The sequence below is a fragment of the Pleurodeles waltl genome, chromosome 12 (assembly GCF_031143425.1).
Source record: "Pleurodeles waltl isolate 20211129_DDA chromosome 12, aPleWal1.hap1.20221129, whole genome shotgun sequence".
NCBI classification, from domain to species: domain Eukaryota; kingdom Metazoa; phylum Chordata; class Amphibia; order Caudata; family Salamandridae; genus Pleurodeles; species Pleurodeles waltl.
Genome location: NC_090451.1, coordinates 237,329,258 through 237,351,688, shown reverse-complemented (window position 1 = coordinate 237,351,688; position 22,431 = coordinate 237,329,258). Strand labels below are relative to the sequence as shown.

Here is a 22,431-nt window from a genome sequence, read left to right as displayed (position 1 = left end):
CCAGACGGAACAAGCACCACAACCAAAAGTGGTGAAAAGAGTTACACCACCACCCTCTCCTCCGCCCGTAATTAACGTTTCACCAGCACAAACGCCATCACACTCCCCAGCTCACACCACCATGAGCCAGGGTGACCAAGATCAGGACGCATGGGACCTATACGACGCCCCAGTGTCAGATAACAGCCCGGAGGCATACCCTACAAAACCATCTCCACCAGAAGACAGCACCGCGTACTCTCAGGTGGTGGCTAGAGCAGCACAATTTCACAACGTAAGCCTCCACTCAGAACAGGTCGAGGATGATTTCTTGTTCAACACACTCTCCTCCACCCACAGCTCATACCAAAGCCTGCCTATGCTCCCTGGTATGCTCCGGCACGCAAAAGACATATTTAAGGACCCAGTCAAAAGTAGGGCAATCACACCAAGGGTGGAAAAAAAGTATAAGCCGCCTCCTACGGACCCGGTTTTCATCACAACACAGCTGCCACCAGACTCTGTTGTTGTAGGAGCAGCTAGGAAAAGGGCCAACTCTCACACATCTGGAGATGCACCACCCCCAGATAAAGAAAGCTGCAAGTTCGATGCAGCTGGTAAGAGAGTCGCAGCACAAGCTGCAAACCAGTGGCGCATCGCGAACTCCCAGGCACTACTTGCGCGCTATGACAGAGCCCACTGGGACGAGATGCAACATCTCATCGAACATCTGCCCAAAGACTTCCAAAATAGGGCAAAACAAGTGGTTGAGGAGGGACAGGCCATCTCCAACAACCAGATACGTTCCTCCATGGACGCTGCAGATACAGCTGCACGGACAATTAATACATCTGTAACTATCAGAAGGCATGCATGGCTCCGAACGTCTGGATTTAAACCAGAGATTCAACAAGCAGTTCTCAATATGCCTTTTAATCAAAAAGAACTGTTCGGTCCAGAAGTGGACACAGCGATTGAGAAACTCAAAAAAGATACGGACACTGCCAAAGCCATGGGCGCACTCTACTCCCCGCAGAGCAGAGGGAATTACAGCACATTCCGTAAAACGCCCTTTCGAGGGGGGTTTCGAGGTCAAAGCACACAAGCCAGCACCTCACAAGCGACACCGTCCACTTACCAGGGACAGTATAGAGGAGGTTTTCGGGGACAATATAGAGGAGGGCAATTCCCTAGAAATAGAGGGAGATTTCAAAGCCCCAAAACCCCTACTACTAAACAATGACTCACATGTCACTCACCCCCTCCACACAACACCAGTGGGGGGAAGAATAGGTCATTATTACAAAGCATGGGAGGAAATCACTACAGACACTTGGGTTCTAGCAATTATCCAACATGGTTATTGCATAGAATTTCTACAATTCCCTCCAAACATACCACCAAAAGCACAAAATTTAACAACACACCATTCCAATTTCCTGGAGATAGAAGTGCAGGCACTATTGCAAAAGAATGCAATCGAAATAGTGCCAAACACACAAATAAACACAGGAGTTTACTCACTGTACTTTCTGATACCAAAGAAGGACAAAACGCTGAGACCAATCCTAGACCTCAGAGTAGTGAACACTTTCATCAAATCAGACCACTTCCACATGGTCACACTACAAGAAGTATTGCCATTGCTAAAACTGCACGACTACATGGCAACTTTAGACCTCAAGGATGCTTATTTCCATATACCAATACACCCATCGCACAGGAAATACCTAAGGTTTGTATTCAAAGGAATACATTACCAATTCAAGGTACTGCCTTTCGGATTAACAACCGCACCAAGAGTCTTTACCAAATGTCTAGCAGTAGTCGCAGCACACATAAGAAGGCAGCAAATACATGTGTTCCCATATCTAGACGACTGGCTAATCAAGGCCCATTCGTTCATACAGTGCTCAAATCACACAAATCAGATCATACAAACCCTCTTCAAACTCGGGTTCACCGTCAATTTCACAAAATCCAAAATTCTGCCACGCAAGGTACAACAATACCTGGGAGCCATAATAGACACATCAAAGGGAGTAGCCACTCCAAGTCCACAAAGAATTCAAAATTTCAACACCATCATACAACGCATGTATCCAACACAAAAGATACAGGCAAAGATGGTATTACAACTCCTAGGCATGATGTCATCATGCATAGCCATTGTCCCAAACGCAAGACTGCACATGAGGCCATTACAACAATGCCTAGCATCACAGTGGTCTCAAGCACAGGGTCACCTTCTAGATCTGGTGTTAATAGACCGCCAAACTTACCTCTCGCTTCTGTGGTGGAACAACATAAATTTAAACAAGGGGCGGCCTTTCCAAGACCCAGTGCCACAATACGTAATAACAACAGATGCTTCCATGACAGGGTGGGGAGCACACCTCGATCAACACAGCATACAAGGACAATGGAACGTACATCAAACAAAACTGCATATCAATCACCTAGAACTTCTAGCAGTTTTTCAAGCACTAAAAGCTTTCCAACCAATAATAGTTCACAAATACATTCTCGTCAAAACAGACAACATGACAACAATGTATTATCTAAACAAGCAGGGAGGGACGCACTCCACGCAGTTAAGCCTGCTAGCACAAAAAATTTGGCATTGGGCAATTCACAACCAAATTCGCCTAATTGCACAGTTTATACCAGGGATACAAAATCAACTCGCAGACAATCTCTCTCGAGATCACCAACAAGTCCACGAATGGGAAATTCACCCCCAAATTCTGAACACTTATTTCAAACTCTGGGGAACACCTCAGATAGACTTGTTTGCGACAAGGGAGAACGCAAAATGCCAAAACTTCGCATCCAGGTACCCACACAAACAATCCCAAGGCAATGCCCTATGGATGAACTGGTCAGGGATATTTGCTTACGCTTTTCCTCCTCTCCCTCTCCTTCCTTACCTGGTAAACAAACTCAGTCAAAGCAAACTCAAACTCATATTGATAGCACCAACTTGGGCAAGGCAACCCTGGTACACAACGCTGCTAGACCTATCAGTGGTACCCTGCATCAAATTGCCCAACAGGCCAGATCTGTTGACACAGCACAACCAAAAGATCAGACACCCAGATCCAGCATCGCTGAATCTAGCAATCTGGCTCCTGAAATCCTAGAATTCGGGCACTTACAACTTACCCAAGAATGTATGGAAGTCATAAAACAAGCAAGAAGGCCATCCACCAGGCACTGCTATGCAAGTAAATGGAAGAGGTTTGTTTGCTACTGCCATATTAATCAAATACAACCATTACACACAACTCCAGAACATGTAGTGGGTTACTTGCTTCACTTACAAAAATCTAACCTAGCTTTCTCTTCCATTAAGATTCACCTTGCAGCAATATCTGCATACCTGCAGACTACCTATTCAACTTCCCTATATAAAATACCAGTCATTAAAGCATTCATGGAGGGCCTTAGGAGAATTATACCACCAAGAACACTACCTGTTCCTTCATGGAACCTAAATGTTGTCCTAACTAGACTTATGGGTCCACCTTTTGAACCCATGCACTCCTGCGACATACAGTTCCTAACCTGGAAGGTGGCATTTCTCATCGCCATTACTTCCCTGAGAAGAGTAAGCGAGATTCAGGCGTTCACTATACAGGAACCTTTTATACAACTACACAAAAATAAAGTCGTCCTAAGGACCAATCCTACATTTTTGCCAAAGGTTATTTCACCGTTCCATCTAAATCAAACAGTGGAACTTCCAGTGTTCTTTCCACAGCCAGATACCGTAGCTGAAAGGGCACTACATACATTAGATGTCAAAAGAGCATTGATGTATTACATTGACAGAACAAAGAACATCAGAAAGACTAAACAACTCTTTATTGCATTTCAAAAACCTCATGCAGGAAACCCAATTTCAAAACAAGGTATAGCCAGATGGATAGTTAAATGCATCCAAATCTGCTACCTTAAAGCTAAACGACAGCTGCCCATTACACCAAGGGCACACTCAACCAGAAAGAAAGGTGCTACCATGGCCTTTCTAGGAAACATCCCAATGCAAGAAATATGTAAGGCAGCCACATGGTCTACGCCTCACACATTCACCAAGCACTACTGTGTAGACGTGTTATCCGCACAACAAGCCACAGTAGGTCAAGCCGTATTAAGGACATTATTTCAAACTACTTCCACTCCTACAGGCTAATCCACCGCTTTTGGGGAAATAACTGCTTACTAGTCTATGCAGAACATGCGTATCTACAGCGACAGATGCCATCGAACTGAAAATGTCACTTACCCAGTGTACATCTGTTCGTGGCATCAGTCGCAGTAGATTCGCATGTGCCCACCCGCCTCCCCGGGAGCCTGTAGCAGTTTGGAAGTTACCTTCAATTATTTATATATGTATCATCTCAACCTTAAATAGGTGCATACTTAGTCACTCCATTGCATGGGCACTATTACTACAATTCAACTCCTACCTCACCCTCTGCGGGGAAAAACAATCGAAGATGGAGTCGACGCCCATGCGCAATGGAGACAAAAGGAGGAGTCACTCGGTCCCGTGACTCGAAAGACTTCTTCGAAGAAAAACAACTTGTAACACTCCGGCCCAACACCAGATGGCGAGCTATTGCAGAACATGCGAATCTACTGCGACTGATGCCACGAACAGATGTACACTGGGTAAGTGACATTTTCATTATCAGTTTTTCACTACCAGGACGTGTAAAGCACATAGGTATATGTCCTGCCTTTTACTTACATAACACCCTGCCCTATGGGCTACCTTGGGCCTTCCTTAGGGGTGACTTATATGTAGAAAAAGGGGAGTTTAAGGCTTGGCAAGTAGTTTTAAATGCCAAGTCGAAGGGCCAGTGAAGCTGCACACTCAGGCCTTACAATGGAAGGTTTGAGACCTGGTTAAAGGGCTACTTATGTGGGTGACACAATCAGTGCTGCAGGGCCACTAGTAGCATTTAATTTACAGGCTCTGGGTGCATGTAGTGCACTGTACTAGAGACTTAAAGGTAAATTAAATATGCCAATTGGGTAGGAACCAATGTTACCATGTTTAGGGGAGAGTGCATGTGCACTTAAGCACTGGACAACAGTGGTAAAGTGCGCAGAGTCCTAAAACCAGCAAAAACCGGGTTAGAAAAATGGAGGGAGGCAGGCAAATGGTTGAGGGATGACCACCCTAAGGCTGTCAGGTCTAACATCTACAAACCATCCATGCAACATTTACCATGGAAGTCTGCTTGCCTCAAAGTTTCAACTCAGAAAGCAGAGATAAGGAGATCCACGTTCTTTGCTTCATGAGCCGTACTCTGTGTTTAATAGTAATAGGCTGGTCATGACTATTTTTGCCCAGTATCCTTTCAAAGGTAGTGTCAGATTTCTGTATTTATAACACCTTTTCTTTGCTTACCATTTTCAGAATCTTTTCTTGCCAGCAGAAAGGTCTCTTTACCTGTTAGATGTCAAAATGGAGCTAAGTTATAATTACAAGGCCAATCATGACAGCCTAGGGTCTTCTTTTAACAGGTTTAGCCATAACAAAGAGGTTCGTTATTCAGTCGGTTGGCTCTTGCATTTTAGGGTGGTACAAAAATGTTAATACAACCATATGTGCCTAGGCCTCAGGCCCATTCTAGTACAAATCAAGTAGCTGCTACTGCATTACAGAGAAACATCCTCATTTTTGGAGCTATGCAAAGCATACACTGGGAATGATGTCCTCACTTTCACTAGGCACTGCTGTATTCAGTCAGACAAGTAGGTCTGTCTTCATTCAGTAACCTCTTTGGCTAAGGCACATATTTTCTTTTGTTCTTTTCTCTGTCTTTATGTGGGAAAGGTTTTCTATTCTATTCTGTGCATATGACTATTAATGAAGATCTTATTGAAGAGGACAAGTGATTTACCTGTAATCCTAGTCCCCCCCCCTATAAAAACCTTCTTTAAATGTTATAAGAAATCCTCCCTCCTCCTCTTAGAAGAAGTGGCCAAGTAATGTGCTGCTTAATTTTCCGCATCCTAAGTTCCAGTAAAAGGAGACGTGACTTAACGGCTACTGACAGTCCATGATTGATATCTGGTGGACTGTCCTTCCTTAAAGAATCTGTGTTGGTTTTTCAGCCTCTGTTTCTGCTGCCTCTCCATTACATTGCCCTTTTCATTCAGAATTCCTGTTAAAACAGGGTTGTGAATTAGTTGTTCATGTAGGTTGTCAAAATCATATGTGAGGTAGGGATGGCAATTGAGGTATATATTGTACTTCTATGGGCCAAGGGGAGTCAGTATTTATATAGGCTGAATGCTATGTGAGCACTGTGACTTCCCAAGATGTTCCTCGAACTACACAATGTGTACAAAATACACAGTCCGTATTTCACAAATGAAATCCACTAATGTTTTCATATATTGGTAACGGGTTGTTCACAAGCCAAACAGCGTTGCACTCTAAGGGCTATGAGGAACTGGGTGGAAAATACATACCTTTATGGTCAGTAAATAGAGAATGAAAGGGGAATGTAATTTCTCATATTATATTTGTACAAATGTAACAAAAAACCTTTTTTTGAATATACTTTCTATTGGTATCAATGAACCAATCACTTTCACCACAGATGGGCAGTACAACCATCTATTCATTTATTAAGCTATGTGGAATTTATTTCACAGTAGTTTTCAAATGGCAATTTGAATTTGAGAAACATTAATGAATAGGAAGAAATACTCCATAAAGCCTGTATGTGCACTACATTTAACAGTTACACCTAAACAGTTGACATGATTTGCAGAGGGGAATTTGCGAGCCCAAGGTTTCCATCTCATTGTCTTTTTTTATTTATTTATTTATTTTTAAAGAGAGGTCAGAGTCACAAAACCATCTTTGAAAAGGATTTGAGTTGTGTTAAGAAAATAAGTTGGCTGTAAATTTTTAGGAGGGGCCCATGGGTTAGGTATATGTTCAGTGCCTGAACGAGCATTGTAGCTTCAGCTGCAGAGCTTCAGGAAATAAGGTAGAGTTGTACTTGTCTCTAGCTTAGAGGTGGCATTCCTAGACTGCTTTTACTGTGTAATTCTGTACAGTGTGTTAAAAAAAAATGCATAAACTGAAATATAACTCGGCTTGGTGGTCTATTTGAAAGCATCATTTTAGATAGGATATGTTCGATAGTGCTGCCTGTGTAAATGGATGGCCTTAGCCTGCTATCAGCGTAAAACATTGTCTATGACCTTCGGACGTAATGCAAAAATACTGACTGACGCGAATGGACCATGAAAATTAAAAAATACATTTATATAAATTGTCTAAAAAAAAATTACTTTTCTGAATAGTGTCCAAATGTATTTATGTGTCAACGAATGTGCACTAATATTTTGCACAGAGTTGAACTATTCAGTGTATTTAAAGAAGATCTCTTTGGAGTAGAATTAGGATTACAGGCAAGTAACTTTTCCTTTGAAGTTATTTAGTTACCCTGGCTACCATTGCAGCCTTTGTGATATGTTAATTACACGGTATCAGTTTCTATTAACTTATTTTCAGACCACAAGCTGGGTTCTATATTGACGGGGCACGCTTTCTATTGTCACCTCTTAACATGTAATTTCTTATTGTAAACAGGCCCAGGAGCGAAGCCGGAGCAGTTTACAAAGCCTTCTGCTGGTGTCTCAGGAAACTATGACAACTTTGTGCTTCCAGATTTACCATCTGTGCCTGATACTTTGCCAGCAACGTCCGTAGGAGCAAACACAACAGCCTCTGAAGACATTGACTTTGATGATCTGTCACGCAGATTTGAGGAACTAAAAAAGAAAACCTAAGTAGATTATTTGTGGGCTCCTGAATTTTAACAGCTATTGGAGCAGGTCCTCACTAAGGTGGAACATGAAGCTGCATTTCTCTGACTTTTGACGTCCTTTAATGAACTGTTTTTCTATAACATAACAAAAAGGCACTATGAATGCTTTACCCGATTCCTTCAGCGTGCTGCAGTGTTCTTGCATTCCAAGATTTCATGCGAGCGTTAGAAGCCTGCAGCAAAGCATGGGCTCTGAGCCCTCGATCGGAGAAAGGTTTTTCCTTTAACACTGGGTGAGCTTTGATCAGCAATACTTGTAATACTGAAATATCCTCTAGATTTGCGGGAAAGGAGTTCTGAATTTACCTTAACACTCCAACATACATTTCGGATAGTTATATCAGTATCCCTCTCGTGTGGCTGAAGTGTGTGTTCTGACATTGTTTAATAACACTGCTATTGGAGGGCATTTGAGTAGGCACTGCCCTGGTGCTGAGGGTACGAACGTTTTATGTCAAGAAATGTCACACGGCTCGCATACAACATATAAAATGCTCTGAAAAAAACTAACTGTATTTCAGCTCTGTTTTCCTTTAGTGTATGAAACTGTGTGAATCTCTTTAATTCCACCCAAAATCTGGAGATTTGTGTTTGCCAGATTGATTCTTTGTGTAAGCCTCGGAATATGAGAAATGTTGGTTTTGACAGGGAACATAAACAGTAGATCCATACCACAGAAAAGGGACAGTTTGAAGAGCAGCTATTGCTCTACTTTGGTGAATGGTTTGAGGAGATGCAGGCTTTGCTTTGTACTTTACCTGGAGTAGATGTGCACTCATGCCTAATCGCAGATTTGTGCCCATCAGATGGACAACTATGCACAGTCTTTAAGGTGGCCACTTCTACAGAGGAAAGTGGCAATGGAGAGGCTTCAACAAGGAGCTGAGCAAGGATGCTATAGTTGGAATTCCAAACAGGGGCCACCTACAGCCAGTGGAATAGATAGAAATAAGCACATGTACTGGAGTGTGTGTGTGTATATATATATATATATATGTTCGATGGCATGTGTAGCTGCAGATACACATGCTGTGCACTGTTCCTGCCATCTAGTGTTGGGCTCGGAGTGTTACAAGTTGTTTTTCTTCAAAGAAGTCTTTTCGAGTCACAGGACCGAGTGACTCCTCCGCTTCGGCTCCATTGCGCATGGGCATCGACTCCATCTTAGATTGTTTTCTTTCCGCCATCGGGTTCGGACGTGTTCCTCTTCGCTCCATATTTCAAATCGGGAAAGTTAGTTAAGTATCGAAAATTTGTTGGTATTGTTCTTGTTCGGTACTGGTTTAGTGTTAGTGGATCGGCACCGACATCAAGACTGCTTCGGCGGCCCTTCGGGGCTTCCACTCTTCATCGAGGCCTGGTCGGCCCGACCACACCCGTCATCCAAGACTAATGGACCGGACCCCCTTCCGTTTCTGTCTTAAGTGTCACGCCAAGTATCCTTATACAGAACAGCACCGGGTCTGTAACCTGTGTTTGTCACCCGAACACAAAGAGGATTCTTGTGAAGCTTGCCGAGCGTTTTGATAGAAGAAAACCTTGAGAGGTCGACACCCAAGAAGACTACAAATGGCATCGAAGCCGAAACAAGATCTTGAGATTGAGGAGGAAGAAAGAATTTCCATCCAAGAAACGGACTCAGATGAATCCAAAGGTGAACGACCCTCGACGGTGCAACAAACTGTGAGTAAACCTGCCACGTCCCAAACCCAGAGTCACACCAAAAAACTCAAGGCCACGGGGACGCCACTGCCAGCAGGCCATGGCTCAACCCACAGAAGGGAAGGTGACCAGATAACATCGGCACGAAAAAGGCCAAAGGGTTGCCGAAGACTTCCGACTCCGGACGAGATTCCGGCACCGAACAATTTCGCCATTGAGTTGTCGAATCAAGCAAGCCCAGAAAAAGCTCCTCGGAACCGAAAAAGACAATTACATTAGGAATTTCGGTACCGCAAAAACCGGCCTCGGAGCCAATGTGATCATCATACACTGAGGAGCAAGGACTTTCGATGCAACTCAAAGAAAGGCATAGATTTGAGCAAGATCTGGATATAGAAGAACCGGACCAAACGCAACAAAGGTTGCAAATTCAGAAAGATACAGGGAAGATTCAGACTATCCCTCCACTCAAATCTAAAAGAAAACTAGCCTTTCAAGAATCAGAGATGCAACCAAAAGCCAAAGTGGTTCGAGACAAGTGACCACCACCACAGGTCTCACCACAACCATCCCCACTGCACTCACCCCATTTGTCACCAGTGGGAACACCGATAATGCAGTCACCCACACATACTGGGCTGACCCAAGATGATGCTGATGCATGGGATCTATACGATCCACCAATATCGGACAACAGCCCAGAGTGTTATCCAACCAAGCCTTCACCACCAGATGACAGTACAGCATATACGCAAGTACTAGCCAGGGCAGCTACGTTCCACAGCGTAACAATGCACTCTGAACCAGTGGAGGATGACTTCCTTTTCAACACTCTGGCATCCACCCACGCATCCTATCAAAGCCTGCCAACGCTACCGGGCATGCTCAAGCATGCACAACAGGTCTTCCAAGAGCCTGTAAAGGGAAGAGCTATCACGCCTAGGGTCGAAAAGAAATATAAACCACCCCGACAGACCCAGGGTTTATAACCCAACAACTCACATCGGACTCAGTGGTTGTAGGGGCTGCAAGGAAAAGGGCGAACTCACAGTCAGGGGTGCCCATCACCTGACAAAAAGAGTTGAAAGGTCAATGCAGCGGGCAAGAGAGTGGCATCACAAGCAGCCAATCAATAGCGAATTGCAAATTCGCAAGCCCTACTTGCACGCTACGACAGGGCACACTGGGACGAGATGCAAGACATCCTCCAGCACTTGCCCAAGGAACACCAAAAACGTGCCCAGCAAGTAGTTGAAGAGGGACAGGCCATATCAAACAATCAGTTAAGGTCTGCATTGGACTCTGCAGATACAGCAGCACGGACTGTCAACACGGCTGTAACTATTCGAAGGCATGCATGGCTGCGGAGTTCTGGATTCAAACCAGAAATACAACAAGCGGTACTAAATATGCTGTTTAACCAACATCAGTTGTTTGGGCCGGAAGTCGATACAACGATCTGGAAGATGAAAAAGGACACAGACACGGCCAAAGCTATGGGCGCGCTCTACTCCCCACAATTCAGAGGCACTTTTAGGAAACCACAATTTAGAGGGGGGTTTCGGCAATAGACATCTGAACCATCCACCTCCCAAACAAAACCCACCTACTGGTCACAATACCAAAGTGGGGGGTTTTGTGGTTCCTATAAAGGACAATTCCCAAGAGGAAGAGGAAAATTCCAGCCCGCCAAACCAAGCCCTAGCAAGCAGTGACTTTAATGTCACACTACCCCAACACTTGTCACCAGTGGGGGAGGAGGCTAACCAAATACTACCACAATTTGACACATATTACCATAGACACATGGGTCCTATCAATTATCCAACATGGTTATTGCATAGAATTCACAAAACTCCCTCCAGATGTGCCACCAAAACCGCACAGACTGTCTCCACAACACTTAGACCTGTTACATATAGAGGTCAAAGCACTGCTACAAAAACAAGCAATTGAGCTAGTACCCTATCACCAAAAGGGAACAGGCGTTTACTCCCTGTATTTCCTTATTCCAAAAAAGGACAAAACATTAAGGCCTATCCTAGATCTCAGAACACTGAATCTCTTCATCAAATCGGATCATTTCCACATGGTAACACTTCAGGACGTAGTTCCCTTACTAAAAAAGGGGGAATACATGACAACACTGGATCTCAAGGATGCGTATTTCCACATACCCATCCATCCATCTCACAGGAAATACCAAAGGTTTGTAATACAAGGCAAACATTATCAATTCAAAGTACTACGGTTCGGAATAACAACAGCCCCTAGAGTATTTACAAAATGCCTAGCCGTAGTAGCAGCAGCTCATATCAGGAGACAGCACATGCATGTATTCCCATATTTGGATGATTGGCTAAACACTCAACAACAATGTCAATTTCACACGCAATAGGTCATAGAAACTCTACACGAACTAGGGTTTTCTATAAATTACCAAAAGTCATATCTGCAACCATCCCAACTACAACAATACTTGGGAGCAACACTCATCACACAAAGAGCAATTGCCACTCCAAGTCCACAAAGAGTTAAATCGTTCCAAAATGTAAGATCAAGAATGCAACCAAACCAATACTACAAGGTAAGGTTTGTAATGAAACTACTAGGCATGATGTCCTCATGCATAGCTATTGTCCCAAACGGAAAACTACACATGCGGCCCTTACAACAGTGCCTAGCAAAACAATGGACGCAAGCACAGGGTCAACTACAAGATCTAGTGTTGATAGAGTGCCAAACACACACTTCGCTCCAATGGTGGAACCCTATAAATTTAAACAAAGGGCGGCCTTTTCAAGACCCAGTGCCTCACGCCATTATCACAACAGACGCTTCCATGGTTGGGTGGGGAGCACACCTCAACAATCACAGCATACAAGGTCAATGAGACAATCAACAAAGACTACTTCACATAAATCACTTGGAACTGCTAGCGGTATTTCTAGCATTAAAAGGGTTTCAGCCACTGATAGCCCACAAACACATTCTTGTCAAGACAGACAATATGACAACAATGTATTATCTAAACAAACAGGGGGACACACACTCTTCACAGCTGTGTCTCTTAGCACAAAAAAATTGGCATTGGGCAATTCACAACAACATTCGCCTGATAGCACAATACATACCAGGCATTCAAAATCAGTTAGCCGACAATCTCAGGCGACATCAACAACAAACTCACGAATGGGAAATACATCCCCAGATCCTACAGGATCACTTCTACCGCTGGGGGACACCAAACATAGATCTATTTGCAACAAAAGAAAACGCAAAGGCCCGTATTTATACTTTTTTTAGCGCCGCATTTGCGCCGCTTTTTGACGCAAAACGGCGCAAACCTACAAAATACAATGGTATTTTGCAAGTTTGCGCCGTTTTTGCGTCAAAAAATGACGCAAATGCGGCGCAAAAAAAGTATAAATACGGGCCAAAATGCCAAAACTTTGCGTCCAGTTATCCACACCCTCAGTCCAAGGGCAATGCTCTATGGATCAGCTGGTCAGGGATATTTGCTTACGCTTTTCCCCCTCTCCCGCTCATTCCTTATCTGGTCAACAAACTGAGTCAAAACAAACTCAAATTAATACTTATAGCACCAACGTGGGCTCGCCAACCGTGGTACACAACACTATTGGACTTATCAGTAGTACCCCACATCAAACTACCAAACAGACCAGATCTGTTGACACAACACAAACAACAGATCAGACACCTGAATCCAGCATCGCTCAACCTAGCAATCTGGCTCCTAAAGTCTTAGAATTTGGATATTTAAACCTTTATGAGAGTGTATGGAGGTCATTAAACAAGCAAGAAAACCCACAACAATACATTGTTACACGAACAAATGGAAAAGATTTGTTTGCTACTGTCAGGCTAATCAAATTATGCCACTAGACGCCTCCACACAAAACATTGTAAGTTATTTACTACACTTACGAAAGCCAAATCTAGCTTTCTCTTCCATTAAAATCCATCCCACTGCAATATCTGCTTATCTGCAAAGTAAACATACAACATCGCTTTTTAGAATCCCAGTTATTAAAGCCTTTATGGAAGGAGTAAAAAGAATCATACCCCCAAGGACACCACCAGTACCTTTGTGGAATCTTAATATTGTATTAACATGACTCATGGGCCCACCATTTGAACCCATGCATTCTTGTCAAATCCAATTTCTAACTTGGAAAGTAGCCTTTCTAATAGCCATCACATCACTTCGAAGAGTTAGTGAAATACAAGCATTTACTGTTCAAGAACCCTTTATTCAAATACATAAACATAGTGGTTCTCCGTACAAATCCAAAGTTTTTACCAAAATTCATATCACCATTCCATCTAAACCAAACTGTGGAACTCCCAGTCTTCTTTCCACAACCAGACTCAGGAGCTGAAAGGGCACTGCATATATTAGACATAAAAAGAACACTAATGTATTACATTGACAGAACGAAACAATTTCGTAAAACAAAACAATTGTTCGTAGCTTTCCAAACACCTCATGCAGGTAACCCTATATCCAAACAAGGCATTGCCAGATGGATAGTTAAATGCATTCAAACCTGTTACCTTAAAGCTAAAAGAGAATTACCCATTACACCAAGGGCACACTCCACTAGAAAGAAGGGTGCCACAATGGCTTTTCTTGGTAATATACCAATGACAGAAATTTGTAAGGCAGCCACCTGGTCTACGCCTCATACATTTACTAAGCATTACTGTGTAGATGTGTTAGCAACACAACAAGCCACAGTAGGACACGCTGTATTAAGAACATTATTTCAGACAACTTCAACTCCTACAGGCTGACCACCGCTTTTGGGGAGATTACTGCTTTGTGGTCTATGCACAGCATGTGTATCTGCAGCTACACATGCCATTGAACGGAAAATGTCACTTACCCAGTGTACATCTGTTCGTGGCATGAGACGCTGCAGATTCACATGCGCCCTCCCACCTCCCCGGGAGCCTGTAGCCGTTTTTAGTTGCAAGAAAATTGTAAATATGTAAATAAATATTCTTTTACTACACGCTATGTACACTCCAACCTACCTCACCCTTTGCAGGGAAAACAATCTAAGATGGACTTGACACCCATGCGCAATGGAGCCGAAAGGGAGGAGTCACTCGGTCCTGTGACTCGAAAAGACCTCTTCGAAGAAAAACAACTTGTACAACTTGTAACACTCCGAGCCCAACACTAGATGGCAGGAACAGTGCACAGCATGTGAATCTGCAGCGTCTCATGCCACGAACAGATGTACACTGGGTAAGTGACATTTTCCATATATATATATATATATATATATATATAGGACGGACACTATGAAATGTTTGATTTCGGATTGTCAAATTCTCCACTTGAAATAAACAGTGTAATAAAATGGCTGCTCTCAGGAGAAGCATAGGATATTCAAAAAAGCTGTCGTGGAACTTTTAAGCATTGACATCAAAGCGGTTCTCTTTCAGCCTCTACAAAGTGCATGGTTAGACACTGCAGATACCCACAAGGGATACAAACAAAGGCCTTTAGAGTGGCCTTCGATGCAGAGCCAGGTATCGACGCTAGAATAGACTTTTCTTGCAGCTGGTCATTTAGCTGCAGTACAGCATATATCTTGTGGATGAGCCATCTGCTTGAAATAAATTGGCAACAGAGCTGACTGACGACTGCACTTGTCATAATTTACTTACTCCCTAACTAATTTCAGACTGCCATACCCTGTTATTTTGGCACTCTTTGATGGACCGCCCAAAATGTCTGCCATGTTCTCTAAGGTGTGCTTTGCAGTACTCTTCTTCAGTTTGCCTGTCAGTGACTATAGTTGGTTTTCATCCCGCGCTGCCGTTTCCCAAGCTAGCTGTCAATCTTCCTCTCTGCTGTGCTGTGTGCCATGTTTCTCAGCATTGGGTCCTGTAACCTGACTTGTAGTAGCTCCCTTTGTGGTGTACCTCATAATAGCCTCCCTGCCTGTGCCTTTCCCCTTCGCCATCAGTGCCTCCTTTTATGCTGTGCACCTTAATTGCATAAATTTCTTTCCAAATGTAGTATATCGCTGCCTTCTACTGTGCTATGTTGCTTTGTACTCTACTTGCAAGCACACTTCTTGATTGACCCTGAACCTCAAAGTGCCCCCATTTGATATTTTTCGGAGATCAGCTAATTTCCATAATACTGTACGTCAGAGTCCATAATAGTATGCTGTGTTTGAGTCCAGTTAGTACTCCTCTGTTACCTGAAGCATCTTCACAGCTGGCCACTGGTTGCACCCTGGTCAGCTGAAGCGGTTGTATACTGGTAATATGCCCGAGGTCTATTTACTAAAATGTGTTACATTTGCTGGCCGGAGTAGTCCCACAGCCCTCGATTGATTCATATACTTAGGTCTATTTTTGCCTTCCGGGGACACTCATCTAGTAGGGGTCTCAGTGCCACTGTGGCCAGTCGAATACATCATGAATACTGATAGCTGATCCTACTCCCTTATAGATCTTTTTTTTTTTAAATAAGAAAAAAAAATTGTGTACATAATATTTACAAGGAAATTGTCAGGTTTTTCTTTCGAGTACTTTATTACTTTAAAATTAATTCCAAATAAATTTGAGGACGTACAACATGTTGCTGCTTACTTGTGTTACTGTCTGCAAAAATCTTGGAAAGGAGATGTAGAAGTGATAACTGTAGTGTTCAGTTGAGGTGATGTCCTCACTGCTGAATCTGTGTATATCCATGTAAAATCGACAAACCATCCTCGCTATCGATACAGTAGATCTACTAGCTCGAGAAAGGCCAGTTTACATTGTTGATTGGGCTTAGTAACCCTTTGATAGCTAATAGAAAGTAGCATGTGCTGTCAGTAGGATCCACTGAAGGGCACTTGTCAACTGGTACGATTTATGTGAATCCTCTGAGCCCCAATGCACTATGGATTACTGATGGATGGTGTCCCTGCTTGACAAAAGATTTGGAGTAGTGTCTGAAGTTGGGAGACTGAGGAAAGCTGAAAGGCATTTATTTTATTTTACGAAAATACCAAACTGTGTTACTTCATAAGTGAAGTCCAGTATAGACTCAAGACCTAGAATTTCCATTACCTTTTTTTCCAAACCATACCCAAAAATATCCAGTCACACCCAAAGTGTTTGTCAATTGCTGGTAGATTAAATTTTAGAGTGCAACATCGCATCTGCTTTAAAACGCTGCTGTGATCCAAGTATGTCCTTTACCAGCAGGGTAAAGGGGAGAGCAAGTGGTGTTTGGCAGACTTCATAATGCACAACAGAAAGGTACAGTACAAAATGCGTTTTTCTTTCAGTATGTGGATTTGAAAACTAGGAAATTTACCGTGCAATAATGGGCTGAACAGCTGCATGGAAGTCTGTATTTACAGGAATAGATTGTGACTTGCTGAACTAAAGGCCAGCACTGGGAGATCAGCTATCTCAGCAAAAGCAATGATAATAAATCTTGGCATAAAGTAATAGCAGCGGTTTGTACAGTAGGAATTGAAAATTGCAGATTAATTGCCCTAATGGACCTCAGGTGCCTTTGAGCTCTAGGTGTACATGATGAAAACATGGCCAGCATATTTTATAATAAAATGAATGTATGTTCTTTGGTTGCGTATCTCGGTCTGAATGCAGGTGCCATTATAATCTGTGTATGCTGTTATTTACTAAACATCCTGAAAGATAATAACCAGGTAACTAATTCTTGGAGCGGCTGTCTGTTCGTAAAGATGAATTTTCCAGCTAAATCCAGGAAGCAGTGGTTACTTCTCATCGTCTTTCTTCTCTGCTGCTGTAGGTAAACACATCTTCGTCTTTCTCCTGATACCTAAAAGGCTGCTAAGCTTCAGGAGCAGCAGTTCCACTATTTCTTCCTGTTTGGAAAGCTGAATAAATAGAAAAAACACATGGTATTAGGAGTGGTAAGTTCCTGTGTGAGAAAGGTGATACTGCTCTGTGTATGGAAGACAAGACGTGAATTTGATGCAGACAGATGGAACCTACATATTTTGAGCGTGACGAGTTTGATGTGTGAATGAGTCTTGCAATTGCAAAGCCAGTGTTGTGCAAATTGACAGGCCTTATTGTACTTGAAACTGCATGGAAAACGAGGTGGTAAAGAGCCCTTCTTCCTTGGTACTCTCAATGACATATATCAAAAGCTGTAGCAAACTACTGAAAGATTCCCAACTGCAGACACCAGCCTGCCTTCGCTCACAAAGTGGAAACAGTCCATGAGGGGCACAATGCAGTGTGTGAATGGCAACGGCAAGCATCATAGGAAGCAGACAGCTGTCTACGGGACCAGTTCAGTTCATGCCCCAATGGCCATTCATGTTGTCCCCTCAATAGATGTGTTGAGGTGTGGCTTCTAAGTATCATTAGGCTATGTGTCAGGATATTTGTAAAGGAAAGTATCAAAACCTAAATTCAGCAACTAAGAACATACATTATTTGTCCTATGTTCTACTGCATGTTCATGTTTCCAGCAAAAGCTGCATTATTTCAAGATTATATGTCTCTATTGAAAAGAGATGGCTTAATACGTCCCTTTAACATTTTATCAATAGTCTTTGAACTGCATTGCAATCTACATACAACTCTGTTTTCATTTTTCATCAATGTTACAATTTAAACACCACAAGTGCCTTAAGTGTGCTGAAAGAAATGATTAATTATGTTTATAAAAATAAATCACAAAGAACGGCATAATACATTTTTACTCTTTTTGACCGCTAGGATCTCTATCCGAGAGGGGTTGGATAATCCCAACTCTCTCTAAAGTCTAGTCCATTGAGGGTATCTTTTCTTATTATTTATTGCCTGTTGAATGCTTTTTTCTAAAGTACAAAAGGTTAACTGTCGACAATTCATTTGTACTGCGGAGTGCGGTGTCATCATACACCACATAGTTTCAACCATTACCTCTTTTTCTATGAAGAACCTCCTAACATTATAGTTTCCTAGTCCAAAAATACTACAGCAGCACACCTCTGCCAAACAATACTCCATTCTTGCACAGCTCTAAGACATCTGAATAATCATCTGCCACTGCAGACCATACATATCTAGGTCATATGTGTAGCCTCACTGTACATAACCATTTATTATCTTGGTATTCCCGAGAGTGCCTACATCTTTCAGTCGTCTGGTATTGGGGGCTCCTAGACTAGAAATAAAAAACTACTTGGAGCAGATATGGCACCATTATCAATTCTGTAAATAGTTTTAGTGATTGTTCAGTGATGAACCTAACAAACAATGAAATGCAAACATGACTAATTTGTGCGTACAGTGAATGCTCACGCATTCTAGTTACTAAATCCTCTTCACTCACTAATCCAGCACAAGTTTGACTATTGCAGCACTCTTCAGACTGGAATTTCTCTTCTAAGATCAGAAGTGCTTGGAATAGAGACCTGATCTGACATCCCAAGTAATAAACTGGGTTCTAAACATTTACAGCAAAGAAATGCAACTTTTCAGAAACCACAACCCAAGATATCTGTATACCATTGTGCCTAAGAGAGATTGGAACAACTCACAGCAGTGCAGTTACACAGAATAATAGAGCCAAACCACCACTAGCTCTTGACCCTTGTGAGGGAGTTTCTAATACAGCCTGTGTCTAAAAACCCTCTAGAAGAAAACAGCTCCTGTGCCCTTGTTTCTTGAAGTAATATGATGTCATACTGGGAGATGAATGTAATCCACTGATGGTCAGAGATTTTATTCCCCAGACCCGCACAGTTCCATGAAACAAAACTTAGTTCCCTGGGTGCGCATGTTGGAATACCCTCCTGAGGGCCGCAAACATCTGGCTTAACCCCAGCCGGAACCCCCATAGGTACTATGATAGTTTTGTCAATCTAATGCACCAAGATCAGACAGGGGGATGAACCTATTTCTGGTGGGCATCGTGAGAGCGTAGCACAGCCCTAATTTCTGCTACAGATAATTAAAAACCCTAGCTAGACGGGGTGGTGGGCTTATAGAAAAATCCTAATGACAGGTCCCATCATAGAAGGTTGCCTGGCAGTGAAAATCAACCTCCCGCCATATCTGGGGTTCTACAATTAATCACCACACAGTCACCCTTTATGGACTTTTTTGTAGGTCCAATCCCCTCAACTCTTTGCACAAATAGTATATTCCTAGATTCCATGGGGTAAAACGTAGTGTTTTGGCTTAGCCAGTGACAAACATTATTCTACAAGTTTTCAGTTGACTCACCGTGGGAAAACTCAAAGGGGGGGCCGGGGGAACCAGCAAATACTGCCACAAATGGGCAGCACTCAGGCAGCAGATTCAGACAGGGCAGTCTTCTGGATGGCGCACATCCTTACCCCCATTAGTTCTAGGGACCCCCCTCTGTGGATTGCCCCTGATTCACCATTTCCTTCCCAACTTCATGAAACAAGGGGCCCCTTATAATACCTAATGAGGAGCCCGCTGCACGAGATTGTTAGGGTTGAACATTAGAAGGTGCTGAAGGCAGAACCCCTGAGAAAGGACGCCCCCCTCCCTAAAATCTGGATTACTAAAGGCTTCTCCCTGCAAGTGACTATCCTCCCATCTTATTTCCTCCAGCACAGGGGACCCATGACTGTCAACGCGGGACCTGGCATATTCAAAGTGGAGATCAGTGTCTCCAATTTGGATAACTTTTCTAGGACTGGAGCCAGACACTGCTCAACAATGTTTTAAATTTATCCAGTACATGATCCCACTCCTGGCTGGCATCCAGGACCCCCACCTTGCTGCTCATAAAACCTCTTCCCTCTGGTTGCTTGGGCGGTCACTTCCCTTTTACTGGCGGAGCACTCTTTTTGGTTATGGGTGGGGTCTGTACTAAAGAGTCCACCAAGTAATCCCTCCCAGCTACCACCTCTCTTGGGTGGGTGTCATCAGGGGGTCTTAAAGGGGAAATATCAGAGGACCCTAGGGAGGAGTGGAGGGAACATGGGACCGTGGAAGGACACTCAAGTGGCCCACCACTCGGGCCCTTCCCCGGCTTCAAAGATAACCTCCTTTCTGATGGATACAACTAAGTGTTGATTCCTCACCTAATGAATTTTCCCCGTGCACCAGCATCCGACGGAAATTTTCTTCTAGCTCTGCACTTTGACAAGGACGTCACAATTGCCCGACACCCACGCGACGCCGTCTGATGTCATCCAGGCAATAAGAGGTCCTCGCCAGCGTGCTGACGTTAGTTCCCTTTTTTTCTGTGCCTTCGAGTAATGGTTATTTCTTCGAGGATCCAGGGAGCAACTGTATCTCTGTATAGTGATACTTAGTTAATAATGTCTCAACCACAAAAATCTGGGTTTAAACACTGTAGGGAGTGTGGTGGCCGTATGTCAGTTATGGATCCACATAACGATTGTTTGTGGTGTCTCAGTTCCAATCATGATGTCGAGGAATGAGTTTCATGTCAACGGATGAACCCCAAAGCACTCAAAGAGCAGGATGCTAGGTTATTCTTGGCAAAGAAACATCATCGAAGATCTTCTAAATCTTCGAAGTCTCATAAGAGGCGTCGTCATGACTCACAGCGCCAGGATGGTTCATGACGTCGGTTGAGTAAGGACCGGTCCCACTCAAGGTCGCCGGCGGCTCGGCGCTGTACGAGTTGGGAAGTTGGCCCGACTTTGACACCTCAACCGTCGACACCTCTTGCTTCTCCGTCGCCATCTGTTTGAGGTCGAACCTCATCAGAGTCTGGCCTTTTCACCAGCACAATCCGAGGTGCCCGAGCCGACGCCGGTTCCACCTCAAGCACCGGCGTCGCAGGAGTACCCGGCGTTCCCAGCGCCAGGTACGGATCCAGCCGCATTTTTAAATGCGATGTTTAATATCTTCGCCAACATGGCCCCGGGCGGTGGATCTGCTGGAACTTCGGGTTCTATGGCATTTGACTTGGGTGTTCTGGCTCTGTGCAGACCGACGCCCTCATGCCTTTCTGGCCTGTGGGAGGTGCTGGTTTGGCGCCAGTACCGTTGGCGTCGCCTAGAAGGCCTGTGACGCCGATGACTTCTGCTGCCCCGGCGTCGATGTCTTCGCCTCAGCTTCAATCGACGCTGGAGAGGGTGGTCCATCAACCCACGGTGCTGATGGATCTGGCGTCGGATGGATCCGATGATCGACGCCAACCAAGGTCTTCGGCATCGATAAACGCCTTGTCGACTCCGAGAATTGAGGCCAGACTGCACTCCAGGAGAAAAGCTCTTTGACTACTTGAAGAGCAGGAGTATAGGAGACAGCTCCTGGAAAAGGGTGACATCAGAGAGCCCCTGGGGGACCTACAGGGCTTGTACTCCGACAGCGGTCTGGACACTTCCCCGGAATGGGACTTGGCTTCTCTGGGGGTGGGGGGGAGGCACACTGAAGAGGCTGCATCGTTTCACTCAGTGGTGAGGAAGGCGGCGGATTTTCTTGACCTTCCACTTCCCGCTGCTGAAGTTAAGACTAACATCCTCACTGAGGTATTGCACCCTGCTTCAGCTGTGGCGGAACCGCTTCTCCCCTTTAATGAGGCGCTCATGGATCCAATCTTGGAAGTGTGGAAAAAGCCTGTGTCTTCTGCAGCAGTGAATAGGTCTGTAGCGAGAAGATACAGGGTGGCTCCTGGGTGTTGGAAAATGGGTTATTGGTAAGGGCAGGTAGGTACCTACACTTAGCAATAGGCCACTAAGGTCCAGTTAGGTCTCAGTAAATTAAACCCAGCTCAACCCTTGGTAGCTTGGCAACGAGCGTCAAGGCTTAACTTAGGAGACAGAGTGTAAAGCATTCAAATATCACAAAACAGTAATTAAATAAAACACAGTAAACAGTTTAAAAATCCAAAACCAATTTATAAAAACCGATTATATTTTTATCTTTAAAATGACACCAAAACGAATAA

General features: G+C 43.8%; 2 protein-coding genes across 2 annotated transcripts in view; one reads left to right on the top strand and one right to left on the bottom strand.

Annotated features, from left to right (window-relative positions):
* The window catches only part of IST1 (IST1 factor associated with ESCRT-III), a 138,359-nt gene extending 130,005 nt beyond the window's left edge, over positions 1-8,354 (top strand). Inside the window, exon 10 of the mRNA XM_069216798.1 lies at positions 7,607-8,354. Coding sequence (XP_069072899.1) covers positions 7,607-7,806 — 200 coding nt within the window. The 3' untranslated portion in view covers positions 7,807-8,354. The remainder of the gene's footprint in view (positions 1-7,606) is intronic.
* Positions 8,355-16,398: 8,044 nt separating this feature from the next.
* LOC138267111 (polycystin-1-like protein 3) overlaps positions 16,399-22,431 on the bottom strand; it is a 522,747-nt gene continuing 516,714 nt past the window's right edge. The window contains exon 28 of the mRNA XM_069215961.1: positions 16,399-17,410. Within this exon, the coding sequence (XP_069072062.1) occupies positions 17,288-17,410 (123 nt within the window). The 3' untranslated portion in view covers positions 16,399-17,287. The remainder of the gene's footprint in view (positions 17,411-22,431) is intronic.